Source organism: Zonotrichia leucophrys, chromosome 1A (assembly GCF_028769735.1).
Source record: "Zonotrichia leucophrys gambelii isolate GWCS_2022_RI chromosome 1A, RI_Zleu_2.0, whole genome shotgun sequence".
NCBI lineage: Eukaryota > Metazoa > Chordata > Aves > Passeriformes > Passerellidae > Zonotrichia > Zonotrichia leucophrys.
In genome coordinates, this window is record NC_088170.1 from 13,449,289 (window position 1) to 13,463,936 (window position 14,648).

Genomic DNA, 14,648 nt, shown 5'->3' on the forward strand with positions numbered 1-14,648 from the left:
ATTTGGGATTTTTGTTGCACTTTGGCCCCAAACAGTGAAGATGTTTAATGAGAATGTTGAATCTGGTTTCTGGGTGCTGGGGGAGTGTACCTGAGTCCATGGGGGGACTGAGTGCATGCGTGGACTGAGATGGTAGAGCCCATACAAATGGCATAATATAAGTGCAGTCTTTGGGCATCAATATGCATGTGGGGAATATTAGGATGGACTGAGAGAGATCCTCTGATTCTCTGAGCAGGCACTACAGGAATGCCAGATGTACCACATGCTTTCTCCTCTGTGTAACAGCAGTAATTTTGCTGTTGTTTGCAGGTGGTCCATTTTGCATTTGTTTGCTTAATGCCTGCAGATGTCCAAAGCTCTGCTGCACTTCTGCGCACACACACACACACACACACACACACACACACACTGATAAAGCTCTCATTGGTATCAGCATGTCTGATGTACAAAAAATACCTCTCTAACCTGCAGCTTACTTCTTCCACAGACAAAGGCTCCGTTTCCAACCTCATATTGGTTTTAACAAGAGAAGGGCAGTATGTTCTGGCTAGAAGGACCTTTCCCTGAGCATCCTCCCCTTTAAACCCATGTCAAGTTCTTGGTTTGAGCATCCTCTGCCATCACCTTTATGAGTAAAGCTTGAGGAGCTGATGAAGTAAACCAAGGATGAGCAATGGCAGTGAATATTTCTTTCCTTTTTGCCTTTGATATGCAGGATCAAGCTTGCAGATAAAAACAATACAGCAGCTGTGAAAGAATTAAGAAAACCTCTGTGTGGATTTTTGAGTGAGAAATGTTCTGAAGGTTCCTCTGTTGCCCTGGGTTCAACACCTGAAGGTGGACAAGTTTCTTCTGTGGTGAAGAACCCACTGGGAGCCTTGGAGAACTTGATGCTGGATCCAAGGCTCGACTGCTTTCAGCAGAACATGCTTAGTCCTAAAATGATCATCAGTGACCCATCTGTGGATCTGAATGTCAAAGAAAACAATAAAATCATCAAGAGACAGACAGGAGGCACTCAGAATACACAGTCACCTGGAAAAATTGGCTTGAGGAATAAGTCCTTCAGCATCAAGGACAAAATTTCAGAATGGGAAGGGAAAAAGGAAACGCAGTCTGCTCCTCGCAGGGAGGATGAGGCAGGAGTTAAAGAGGAGCACAAGATGCCTTGTGGAACTGAGAAGATGAGTGGGGAAGCACTGGTGACAAGGAAGGCAGAGGCCAAGAGACTTATGAGCTGGGAACTGGAGTGCAAAGGGGCAGGCAAAGAGAATGAGCGGAAAGCAGGAGCTCAGAAAGGCACAGGGCAAGCAGCAGAGCGAAAAGGGGAAGCGCAGAAGGATGAGGAAATGGAGTTCAGCCCTGGAAAATGCAAGGAAGTGAAAGGTGGGAAGTGGGAGGTCCAGAAGGAGAATCTTTCAGTGCTTAGTCAGGTCAAGAAGCTTGAGCAGGCTTTGAAAGATGGCTCAGCAGAGCTGCAGCCACAGCTGCCTGGTACTTACTATTCCCCACAGTGCTTGCAGGAGAAGGCAGCACAAGGGCACGCCGCTCCTGAGGGCCATGAGGGTGTGTGTGGGGCTGAGCTCAACAAAAGGCTTCTTGGCGTGGACTCTGACATCAGTGAGCCGATTTTTGGGACTCTAGAAGAGATCAGAACTTCTCATGTGAAATCCAAGCACAGCACGGTGGAGAATGTGTACACAGAGCCGGGGGTGCCAGAGAAGAAGCCCTTCATCAACCCACTGCCCAAGCCTCGGCGGACTTTCAAACACGAGGGGGAAGAGGACTGGGTGCCAGCAGTTAGGAATAAAAGAAACTTACCCCCTCTGCCATCCATTCCTCCCCCTCCTCTGCCCTCCTCTCCTCCCCCATCAGCTGTCAGCAGGAGGCTCTGGAGCGGGAAGCACAAGAACAACGCTGACCACAGGTACTGGGGTGTGTTTCATGGAGCTGTTGGTGTTCATGGTGGAGTGCCACCTTCCCATCTTTCTCTGAGAGAGACAAATCTTCCCTTTTTGCTCAGAATCTCCAGCATAATCAGCCCTCAGAGAATGTATGAGTGGCCAGCACTGCTCCACAGGGTAACTGTGGAGGGATAAGTTATGGCAGATTTAAGGTCACTGTATTACATGGCTTAACCTTCAAGCCTAAAATTGAGGGATTTGGGGTTTTGTTTTGGTTTTCTTAGGAGAAACTCTGCTTAATTACACAATGACCACAGCTGGTCTGGAACAGTGTTTGGAATGATAATCTGTAGTCTCTAGTGCAGCATTTTCACTGCCCATAGTAAACCTCAGTGAATCTGATGTGTATATATTCTTCTGGAGTGCTTGCTTGCCTTTTATCCCCTCCCACATGATTGTCACACATTTTTGGGGTGGAGAACATAAAATACACAGCTTTTCTAATGCCCTCTGGATAAATTGTCACTTAAAAGTTCCTGGCTCCGTTGCAGAAAGGAAATCAAAACTTGCTAGGTTTGCTCATGGAGGGCACAGTTTTACCCTTCCTACCATTCCACAAGCAAGTTTTGTTTTTCTCTGCTGCTCAGAGAGCTGATTTTGGGGCCCTCTTACACTTTCTGTGGGTGGGATCTGTGCTGTAAATGGGACCTCTCATGTGCTAAGGTTCTGTGCAGTGCTCCAGGATGTGCCATTTCACACTTGCATCTCCACAGTGTGCTATTGCCATAACAACCCAGATTATCTGTGGCACCTCCAAGTGCCTGATAAAAACAGCCAATCTCAGTATTGCTTTTTCATGCTTTATATGGGATGACGCAGCCAAACGTTCTCAGCGATTTATTTTGCCAGCTGTGTCGCACTTTGGAGAAGTGAATTAGCTGTAATTTGGTTATAAATGCTAGTTAACTGCATCACTCTTCTCTCTGCCCCTCCTCCCCCCTCTGTGGTGCAGGAAATCCTATGAGTTTGAAGACTTGCTGCAGTCCTCATCCGAGCACGGCCGGGTGGATTGGTACGCGCAGACCAAGCTGGCCCTCACACGCACTTTATCTGAGGAGAACGTCTATGAAGACATCCTGGGTAGGAACCCTGCACAGGGGAGGGAGCTGCCTGCCAGTCCTGAGCAGCAGGGACTCCTGGTCAACAGGCATTCAGCAGAGGTGCTGAATAAAGTGTGTTTATTGTCCAAATGTAAACCAGGACACGTTTTGCGCATATTATTGGCAAGTAATAAGAAAAATGGACGGGGGACTTCAAAGCTCATCAGCTTCAAAGATAAACCTGAGGCATATGGGAAGCAGCTTTTAGTTTTTGCTGGCATATCTTCTCTGCCTTCCTTTTGTCCTGTGGATTAGTTCTCACAGCTCTGATCTGTCCATTGTGGTGATTTTGTCACTGCTGAGATAATGTGAGCAGTCTGAAAACAGCCTTGAAGTCAGCAGTTCCACAACTCAGGAATAGGATTGTGTATGGCTTCAGGTACCATTGCAATTAAGAAACTGGGTCTCATGCTCTTTGAAATTGAGTTTTATTTAGTTCTCTAACTTCAATGTCAGATCAATGCCATTTTAAACACTATTTCCTGTAACCCTCTCCATTTGTATAGTGTTTTTTAATATTGTGAGTTATGTGGCCTTTGATGGAGCATAGAAATGCCCTTCTTGAAAAAGCCTTAATGAGTTTTAGTAGCTGTAGGCTAGTGCTGTGTAAATCTCTTGGCAGAGGTCAGCAGATTAGGAAGGGAATAGCTGCATCAGCTCCATGCTGCTGTAATCCTACAAAGGTGCTCTGTGGTTGTTGGGCATAGGAGGAGCTGCACTTTCTCAGGAGCAGGCCAGGCATTATTATTTTGATATGAATAAAACCCAATCATACCTAATGAAAAAGACTCTGAAAGGAATTGTGTTCCCTTGGGGCTAATGGCAGACAAGGCAATTCTAATCCATCCTTTCTGACATTTTTGAAGCTTTTGGCCTCATTTGTGGAGCTAAGGGCCTTGTGTTTGCTTTTTTCCTTCTCTTCTCTTGGGAGGCCAAAGGAACAGGGAGTGCCTAAGCAGCTGCTGAGGGGTTTTTGTGTTGGGCCATGATGGGAGGTCTCAGAAACCACTGAGTAAGGGTCACCTTGTCAGCTGGAATAACATGGATAGCATTACAGAGTGGCTGTGAAGGCAAATCCATCTATTCAAACACAAGCACACCCCCATGTCCCAAGTGTGCAGGGAACTCAAATCTCAGCCTGAAGTTCTTCTCCCCTCCAGCTTTTACTTGCAAAGATTAGAAGAAAACAAAGTAATAGGTAATTGTCAGCTAATAGAGCATGTTTGTTTTTTGTTTTCTTGCTGCATGTTAAGGCCCTGCCTGGAGTCAGTGATCTTTAATTGATTCCTGCAATCCTGGTGGTGTTACCATGGAAGCTTGGGAAAAGGGTGGATGGGGATAACTCAAAAGAAAAAGCTGCAGTTTTGTTGTTCACAGACAAGTTTAATCCACAAGAAAAACATCATGTGAAAACCTCACCAGTGGAGGGGGAATCAAGACTTCAGCCACAGGACACTGACAATCACATGTGCCCATCAGGACATGCAAGCACACACATACACACACTCATATGTGTGACTTGGGGGGGTTCAGCTGCTGCTGGAATAATGGTTCCAGTTCCCAGCAAGTCACACAGATTTCCTTCATGCACCCTCTTTTACCCTGTTCACCATTGCTTACCTGGAATGTTGGAAGCTGGCTGATGAATGACAAGGTTGATTTGTAAAAATGAGGGAAATTGTTTTCTTTCTTCTAGGTTGAAGCTAATTGGACTTGTTTAGCAGTTTGAGAATGGGACAAGCAGTAGAATCCAAGCTTGTTCTTTTTTTCTCCAATCTTCCCAGTTGCATGACAGCTGAAGTAGATTTTTAATACTGAAAGAGGCCATTGAAATGAGAAAGTGGAGCCAGTTTCAGGGACAGGAGAATGTTTGCTGACCAGGTGTGAGTGCAGCCTTGCTTTGCTGGTGTCACACCCTCTTGCCTTCTCCATGGTGAATTTGGGTTCCCTGCTGGAGCACTGGGTGCCACCAGCTACTGGAGAGGACAGTGCTGGGAAAGATTTGGCTTTCTGTCCTTGTCTGCAGAGTTCAGCTGCACTCCTGCCCCAGATGGGCAGGCACCAGTCACACAGATCCCACAGCCATTTCTGGTCCTGCTGCAGGGTGTGCAGCACCCCTGGCTTCCAGTCTTTGCTCTCAGCCAAGCATTGTGTGACAGTAAGAGAAGGGCAGTTGCTTTGGGTCCCAGCTGTCCACTGGGATGTGGCATGAAATGAGGGCAGTGAAGAGACAAGGCTCATAGTATGTCATTTGCCTGTGCAGGTGCTTGGGCTAAGCCTTTGTCAGTGGTTTCTTAGCGGCTTGGGTGGAGATGTCACAACCTGCTTTGTCAGAGTTGTGCTCTTTGTGAACACACTTAGGTTTACATTCCCTAGTACTGCTGAAGAGTGGGATATAAGAAGTTCAATATATACAATTTTGGGTGTTCAAAACTCAAATTAGTTGTGTGCCTCATCTCCAGAATTACTTGGAAGAAAGGAATCTGCATCTATGTCAGAGGTGTGGGCTGTGTACCACATGCCCTCCCTGCCATCCTTCTGCAGGGGAGGAGCACTCTGACTTTAAATGGCTCAATCCTTCCTTCTTTCTAAAGTACAGCATGTGATGTTGAGGTCTCCATGATTGGTAGACATGTTTGGATTGTGTGATAGATATCCATGTTCAGAGTGTGGATTAAAACTTCCTGCAGTCAGCCCAAGAGCAGGGCGTCACTTCAGCCCCAAGTAAGTGATGACCAGATGTCATGTCCCTAAATTTGGGGCTTAAACAGAGAGAGAACCTTCATACCATGCTTCAGCTCACAGTTTCATTGAGGAACTCCAAGCAGAGGACTGGAAAGAAGGAAATGTAGTTATGAACTAATGTTCATGAGAACAGCACAGTTCTCTGGATGCAGGAAAATGAACTTAGGGGTTTGCAGGGTCTTTTCCATCTGTAATATCTATGATATGTTTCTATGGCTGCATTTGTCTGTGTCAGGGTTTGGACACTGCCCAGCAAGCAGCTGGACTTCCAGGGCTATGGAGAGAATGAAGCAATTGCAGGAATGCTTGAGAACAGGTCTTTATGTGTGATGTGGGAGAAGATCAGGGGGTCCCTAAACTGATTTTTATGGCAAACCTCAGATATTTTCTGCTCTTAGAATCTTTTGCTTTTGGCTTTTTGCTGCAGATCCACCCTCAAAGGAAAATCCTTATGAAGACATTGAGACCAACAGCCGCTGTTTGGGGAAGAAATGTGTCCTGACCTTCCCAGCATCCCCCACCTCGTCTGTACCTGGGACTCCCACAAAGGTACTTGGATTCAAGTGGCCACCTCTTCTGCTCCAGAAAGTATTGGGTGAAATCCAGGTGTTTTGTGGAAAAAGTGGACACCTTCATCATGTTAGGGATTTTTCCTTTACGTCTTTTGCCACAGGGTACAGTGTGATAAGAGGGGATTTACTGCCCTTCAGGGAGGTAAAAAAACAAACCAGCATTCCCTTACATAAATGGTTTGTTTGCTTTCACTTTTTTTTCACTCCAGGATTTCCTTCCCTGGTGGTGTGGGAGCACCTTCCTCCCCTCAAAGAGGGCATGGAAGTATTTGGGCAATCAAGGCCTGCAGTAGCCTTGGTGTCTCAGTGTCCTGGGCAGTGCAGTCTGCCCATGCTGGTGCCCAGGTGCCTCTGCAGCACACCCCCCACCCCACAGGAGCCCTTTTTGCTCTCTCCATGAGACAATTTGGTAAGTCTGGCAGTGGTAAGCTGGTAAGTCAGGCAGTGCCAGTCCCCTGGGTGCAGAGCTAGTGCTAGAAGGGTGTCCCCAGCACAGCCCAGCTCACAGCTTGGGGCCTTTTTCCTCCTTGTCCGTGGAACCAAAAGAAGAGGTAAAGCTTTGATTGGCATCTCCTGCTCAGAGCTCAGGGTTTACCAAGGGCAGCCCTGCTACCTCAGCCTCCCAAGCTGCTTTGGTTGATTCATGTTGCCTATTTAGATAGTCCAAGCTAGGACAGCAGGGACAGCATGACAGCCAAAGTCGTCTTGGCAATAAATGGGTCCAGAGTGGATAGCAGGGATCAAAACACAGCTTTCCTGGCCAAAGGGTTTTCTCATGCTGTCCAAGTAACAACTATTATTAGAGCTGTTATCCAACATTTTGAGAAGTTTTATGTGCAGCGTTCCTTGACATGCTGCTCTTTTCCAACCAGCTTAATCAGCAACTAAGGTGTCTTTGGGTAATTCAGTGAAAATGGTTCTGTGGTTCCCAATCCATTCTCCTTGTTGCTAGTCAGGTCTAGAGCAGCAAGGGGCCATGTGTGTCAGTGTTGGGATGAGACTGATCTCCCTCAGAGATTTGCAGTCACCTGTGCACCCAGATTTCCCACATGTGCTGTGAAAAGGGGGCTGCAGTTCTGCCCAGGAACGCCTTTCACCAGAGATACTGTTCCCAGCAGGAGAGCTGAACAGCAGTCATTGTGTTACTCTGCTGTGCTTTGGTGTCTAAAAGCCCTGATGTGCCTCAGTCAGAAAAGGAATTCTGCAGCTCTCTTGGCAGCTGATGGGTTTGCAGCTGCAGCATTCATCCTGTGGAGAGCCTGACCAGGCTGCAGTGGTGGGGAATGGGTCTGGACAGACTTTCAGGATTACTATAGATGTAACAGCTCACATCCCTGGTGCAGAATGGGATTCTTCAGTGCAGAGAGTCCTTACAGCCTCATTTTTACAGGACTTCTCTGTAGGTGGCAAACGTTTTTGTGACGTGAGCATCTTCTGCCAAATCCAGAGACACCTGAGCTCACCTGAGTGGATTAATTGGTGTGACTAATAACTGCTGAGTGTGTCTGCTGGTGGAGGCAGATGGTGGTGCTGCCTCAGCTACAGGCACAGTGCTGCTGTGAATTGTTCAGAGCTAGGCTGGATAATTCTCCCCCACACTTCTTAGTGCCAGATACATCCTCTGGCAGTGCAGATTCTGTTCTCACAAAAGGTGCAATTTGCCTTGTCAGAACTACTGGGAAATTCTGTAGGAGAAGATAAAAAGTGTTCTTATTGAGCATCTTTCTGGTGAGAAGTGGTTTGCTCCTCTTTATGTGGAGCTTAGCTTCCTACTTCTCTGATGCTATTTTTGGTCAGAGACTTTAGGAACTTCACTCTGCTGCTTAAACGTCTTCTGTTGTACTCCCACCAAACTTGCTAATGAGTTTAGGAGGAAAGCAGTCTCCATAATTGTCTAATAGCATCTCTTGTGCCTTTTGAAATACCTGATTCTGGCTCCTGTCAAAGGCAGCCATCCTGACAGTGCTTTTTGCCTGCTCTCACTGCTTCTCTGTCCCTCCTGGCTAGTTGCTCCTTATCCCAAATGCCTGTGGTTGGTTGGTTAGTCTTGTCCTGTTAACAATCCCAACCTCTGGATTACCCAAATCCTGGGAGATTTTTTTCCACACTGGAGCAAGAGCTTCTTGGCCAACCCCTGAGCCTGTGTGCTGTTCTGGAATGAAAATGAGCTGGTTAAATTGCTGGCCAAGATGTAGCCTGGCAGCTGCATGGCTTTCCTGCATGTGCGCAAATCCGTGGGCACTCTCAGGCTGTTTTGACAACTGAGTGCTGTGGCTGGATTTACTGATATGAAGTGTAAGCAGTGGAGTAAAGACCCACAAGGTTCTGTGGTCATTCATTCCTTCTCCTCCATTTCCAGTTGCTTTCCAAGCCCACGTTTTTCCGGCAAAACTCGGAGCGGCGGAGTTTCAAACTGCCGGACATACGGAAACTGAGCCGGGATGGGACTGGCTCACCGTCCAAGGTCAGCCCTCCCTCAACCCCCAGCAGTCCAGATGACACCTTCTTCTCCTTGGGAGACTCTCAGAATGGCAAGAGGAGAAGGAAGATTCCCAAGGTAAATCTAGGGCTTTGGCTTTTTTGGTTTGGCTTCTTCCAGGCAGGAGTGTGAGTATGAGACCAGGTTTTCTTTAGTTTCCAGTGTGTGGCATCCCTGCAAGGCAGCTGCTGTCTTGGCTGTTGACTTGACTTGTGCTTAACCCCCTTTCTGCCTGAAGGAGAAGACACACAAACATGTCTGCACCTTTCAAAGAAGTTATTTTTCCTTCTGAGGTTTCATAATAAGAAAAAAAAAAAAAAGGCATTGTAATTTTGGGATAGAAATTGAAGTATGTCAGAGAGGAAAGAAGCAGTTCATATTTTGCAGAAGATGTACCCCATCATACTTCCTTCTGTGCTTCCTGGATGGGACAGTCAGAAATTGTCTGTGTGTTGTGTGTTTGTTTCCTCCTGGAAATCTGTTGTTCTTTGTTCTAACTGATGCACTGGCTGTTTATAATTTAAGATGTGACTGTAAGTGAGCAATGAACATAATGACAATTGGGTGGCAAAAGGACTTGTCTGCAGTTATGAGCATTTTCTGCAGCAATATTTCCTATTTCTTACTTGGATACAGCATTACTCCATTTAAATTTTACTTTCTTTCAGATCTGGCAGGATGTGTATTCAATCCAAATGAGGTTTGGCAGCAGTCTATCTATTGAATGTTTCAAAAACACAGTTAGAAAAACACAGTTGCTTATCCCGGTCTTTGCAGGACAAGCAGAGGCTACCAGGGATGGTCTGTGGTGATTTTTTTCCAAACCCACAGTTTGCATTTGGGGAAAAAGGGATGTGTTTGTGTATCTTCTTTGTTTCCTGGTTGCCAGATCTGTGTTCATGTTTGCATATCTGATTTTTGAATGCTCTCTCTGTGTGCCTCAGCCTTTCAGGAATGAGCCAAAGACTGCAAATGTTTAGGGTTTCTTTCCCAGTATGTCTTCACATCTGTGCATGGGCTTGAGCTCTGTCTGTGTGTTCACACATACTTTTATGTCAACTGAAGAGAGGATTCCAAGTGTTTATTTACCCCACAGTGCCACTGAGCAGTCTTGCAGGGCCAGGGCAGAACTGAGGTTTGCTTGTCAAGGGCAGCATCACCTGAGGCTTGAGCTGGGCATCTGGGTGAAGGCTGCACTTCCACAGCAGAGCATCCTGCCTCTCACTTCTGTATTTGTGTTCAGAGCTGCCTGACCAAGTAGGTGGTGGGCCTGTCTTACCCTGAGCTCACAAGACATGTGTGGATGTAAATCTGGAATCTGAATTTATTCCAATTATTTATGGAATAAATCTGAATGCTGTGGCCATATCCCAGTGCTCCTGTCTGGCACCCTAAGAAGGAGGCAGATCTGCTCAGGCAGGGAGCCTGGCATGGCTCTGCTGCAATTCCCCTCCCCTTCAGGAATAGACAGGGAGACCAGAGGCACTGAATGAGCCACTGAGCCCAGCACTGCCCCACACTGAAATGTCCTCTCTCTTGGCCAGCCTGGAGCACAGGAGTTACGGGATTGCAAAGGAAACCACTGGTGTAAAATATTTCAGCATCACTGGCCTCTGTCCTTCTCAATTTTTTCAGTCATCCTCCAGCCAGTTTTCTGCTTCCGAACCTGCAGACCAGCACAGGTTGCTAAGGGACCCTCTGGTGCTCCCATGGAGTATGGATCATGGTTTGGAGAGGTGGACTCTGTGTAGCTGATAGAACTGCACAGTGAGGAAGTGCAGTCAGGTGTGGCCTTTCACACCAGGGGTTTGTTCCCCTGGGCTCTGCTGTACCAGAGTCAGCAAGGGCAGTGCAGCATAGATCCTGGGAATTGTGCCTCCTGCACCATCAAGGGAACAGTTTCACTGTGGCCAAGGTTGGGATAAAGAGCACTTTGCACTAAATTCTAGCTCAATTTCTTGCCTGGGGAAGAAATTAACCTTGTTTGTTTGTGTGTTTGCTGAGCAGCTGGTGCTGAAAATCAATGCCATTTACGAGGCACGGAGGGGAAAGAAACGAGTCAAGAGACTGTCACAGTCTACAGAGAGCAATTCAGGGAAAGGTAAAGGAGCTTCACATCATCATTCCTCTAAGACTTTCTGAGGACCTGTTCCAGACTTTAGGCTTCCTTAGTGGTTTATGTGACACTTTCTAGCACTTCATCCAGTCCAGACTAAGGTTGAGTTGGGGTTTCCACTCTTTTTTCTTTTTTTTTTTTTTGTAAGATAAGGGCTGTTCCTCTGCCCTTTGGTTAAAATGGAAGGTTTCTGTTTTTCTTGCTTCATTTTCAGTCCATGGCTTTGCATGATAACTTTATAGGTCACCCCAAACATGTCCCCTCTTTTTGATGTTTATTTCTGGAACATGCTGGAAGCTATGGAGAGGAATGTTCTGTCCAAAAACTCTGATTTGTTGAGTTCAAAATATTTTGTGGGAATGTGTCACTTCAGTGAACTGTCCAATGGAAGACAGGAGATTTTGGAACAGCCCTGGTTCTGTCACCATCCCAATAAACAAATAGCCTCAGTTGGGAATCAGGGTTTCTGCAACTGACTGTAGGACCATCTCCATCATAGCAGGATTGAGACTCTCAGCCTCCCACTGTCAATTAACAACTTGCCCAAAGCATTCAGACACTTCAAAGAAATTGCTTTTAAGCATCTCATCTCAATAAAAATTAAGATTGTGTCTTTCCAACACACGATGTTTTTCCAAACCACTTTAATATCCAGTAGAAGGTGACCACCTCTATTTGTTTCCCTCAATTATTTGTTAGTATTTATCCTATTTCATAAAGCATAGACAGCCACCGGGTGGATGAGTGTTTATATGAACTTTCAGGGGAAGCACCCCAGACTTTTTATACCCCTCCCTATAGCATCATTCAGAGAAATAGATTATTGGACCATATAGACCTTGAATCTGATTCAGTCTGACAATTTTTTTGTGTTTGTTTCTTTCTTTTCTTGGTTTTATCCCATGTCCCAGAAACTACTGTGTTTTAATGAGTATTTTACCTTGGTGTTGTGCTTATACAGACTTGGATAAAATACTGTTCTGGCATTTTATTCTTTATGCAACTCTTCTGGCTGTGCAAAATTGATTTTGTTGTTAGTTTGGGTGTTTTATCCCTTTATGAATGGGAAGATACCAGGGTTGGTAAGCATAATATCTGTGGGTATGTGCACCCTTGAAAAGAACAAGGCCCTTGGGACCTAAACTGCTTCCCCCTGAAGTTGCCAGTCCCAGCTTTCTCATGCCAGTGATAAGAAATGCACAGCTATAAATAGATTTTCCTTAATTCTTCTTCCCCTTACTTTCTTTTTTTTTCCTAGTTACAGATGAAAACAGTGAATCAGACAGTGACACTGAAGAGAAGCTGAAAGGTAAGGCAAATGTGTGGAGAGAGCAAATGGCTCCTGATGAACTCTGCTCTGAGCTCCTAGGACAAGATCTCTCCTCTGTGTCCTACCTTTGGAGAAGAACCTTGTTTCTGCATGGAACACAAGAGAACGTGGAGATCTCAGTGCTGCAGGAGAAAATCCATGGGCAGAGGGCTGCAGGAGCCCAAAACAAACATCTCTTCCAGCTCCCATCAAAGCTCCTTGTTGACTGACTTTCCAGGAAGAGTTTTGGACGCTGAGGAAATAGAGTGAGATTTCTCAGAGTGCAGAGTCAGAAATGTGTGACCAGAGTGGCAGAAGCAGTGTTGCATGGCACTGGATGTCCAGGCACCTCAGCACATGCTTACTGTGGGAGAAACGCCACCAGCCAGACTGGCTAGCTAGGAAAACAGAGTGGCACTGTGTGGTTTATTGCTGGTTAAACTCTCCTGCACTGGCTGGGTTGGGATAAAGCACTACATTTCTTTCTTCACTCTTGTTTGTAGGATTATTTGGTGTGCTGGTCTCCAAAATACTCTTCTGAAACCTTGTACTGGTAATTAGCCCCTGCACATTCTGGGGACATTGCTGTCTTTTGGGAATTTGGGGGGCATATTTAAAATCCTGGCAGGGTTAGAATGGAAGATGGAAACTCCTTCACATTCCAAAGTTTCCTGACTCACCTGCACATCAGATCTGGACAGCAGGTCAGTTCAGTTCCAAGCTGAAAAGACAGGCATGAGCTGTGTCAGCCGCCGTGCACTGTGAGTGGGAGTGCTCATTCTCACCCTCTTGCAGGTTTTTAGAAGTGAAAGCTCAGGCTGAGTTCCCTCTTGGGAACACAACTTCCCATTCAAGAACTACTGTATGCTCTTGCTTTCATCTGCATTGAAATCTTTTATCTGTATTGCTATGTTAGCAAGAGCAAGCTGAAAATTGCTGCCAGTGCCTACCTTTTGACAGGTTCTAAGGCTAGGCTGGAGACAGGAGAGAGGGTTTGCTCCAGGATGGTGCAGAAATTATATTCACAGCCCTCCTGAAATGTTGTGAAAATACAGAGCATGTTCACATTTAGCTGAGACAGGCAGTGTAGATGTGGCCAGGAAGACTTGAACTCTTGCCTGCTGCTGGTTGCCATAGTGAATCATGTGCATCATCCTGTGTTTCTCTGTAACTGCAGCTCAGAACTCCCTGGAGAGAGGATGATGGAGATCATGTGAAGTCACCTCAAATCCAACAGCATTGGGCTCTGGACAATATCCAGATCCCAACCTGGGGCTAAGTGACTATGCAAGTCTGCATAAGTGTGAACAGGAGCTCTGGCACTTGCTGTTTGCTCTAACTACAGCTGAATTCTGCTTTATGCCTTGTTGAACTGTTGACTTCCCTATTTTTAAATAGGAAAGTGAGATGATTTAGCAAGTCTCTTGTATTTGGGACTTCATATTTTGTGTAATACATCAACCACACCAGCCAGGTACCTCTGCATGCAAGTCACTGTACATCACCTGAGACACAGTAAATCATGAGGTTGCATGGCAGAGCTGGAAGTGCTGACCCTTGGAAAGGAAAAGTCTTGGAAGACAAACTCTGCCATGATAACAGCAGTAAAATTCTGTTATCTTCAGAATATAAACAGGGCAGATCTTGAGCAAGCTTTTCAGAAGCACTCAGCATTGCTGTGACACTGCTCCTTTTGAAGTCCCTGGTGAAACAGAAAGCACTTCTGAAAGCTTTACAGCCCTAAAGCAAATAACATAGTAGGTGACAAGAAAAAGGACTCTAAGCCATCTTTCCAGGGCCTTAACTGCCCAGGGTTTGTTACACTTTCTAATTTGAGAGGCACCTCAAGATTGCCTTTAATTTCATTGTCTGGAATAGTCCCTGAGAGGCACAACTTTACCAGACAAAAGATGGACAAGTATATCCCATCTCTCAGGAAGTCCTATCTCCCATGACATTTCTTATGTATTGGAGTTCCTATAGCATCTCTGTGGTGGTTGTTTCCATCAAAAAGTTGCATTGCCACCCACCTTCCCAAAAAGCAAAGCTGTGAGAATGTGCTGTAGTCTCTACTTGTTGTTAATTCTTTCTTTCTTTTGTAGCAGGGATAAGGGAGATATCATGGAGATTTAATTTGGGATGCAACTGTAAAACTAAGCAGGGGGTGGTCTCAGGGAATTTCATCTGGTCTCTTCTCAGCAGGCAGCTTTTCATTACTTTCCATGCTGGAATGTTTATTGTCCCATGGCTCATGTGTGTGTTGCAGCTACAGCTTGCTTGTTTTCCCATTGTCTTGGTGAACTTGTAGAAGCATGGCACTGAGAGATTAACTTTAGGCACAGGGAGAACTGGCATGAGCC

At 45.9% G+C, this 14,648-nt stretch overlaps 1 protein-coding gene across 2 annotated transcripts in view; it reads left to right on the top strand.

Moving 5' to 3' along the window:
- Positions 1-14,648, top strand: part of DENND2A (DENN domain containing 2A) — a 58,262-nt gene that overhangs the window by 24,459 nt on the left and 19,155 nt on the right. For both annotated transcript variants that reach the window (XM_064738145.1, XM_064738154.1), the window contains exons 3-8: positions 719-1,930; positions 2,920-3,047; positions 6,240-6,361; positions 8,744-8,941; positions 10,871-10,964; positions 12,238-12,288. In XM_064738145.1, coding sequence (XP_064594215.1) covers positions 719-1,930; positions 2,920-3,047; positions 6,240-6,361; positions 8,744-8,941; positions 10,871-10,964; positions 12,238-12,288 — 1,805 coding nt within the window. The remainder of the gene's footprint in view (positions 1-718; positions 1,931-2,919; positions 3,048-6,239; positions 6,362-8,743; positions 8,942-10,870; positions 10,965-12,237; positions 12,289-14,648) is intronic.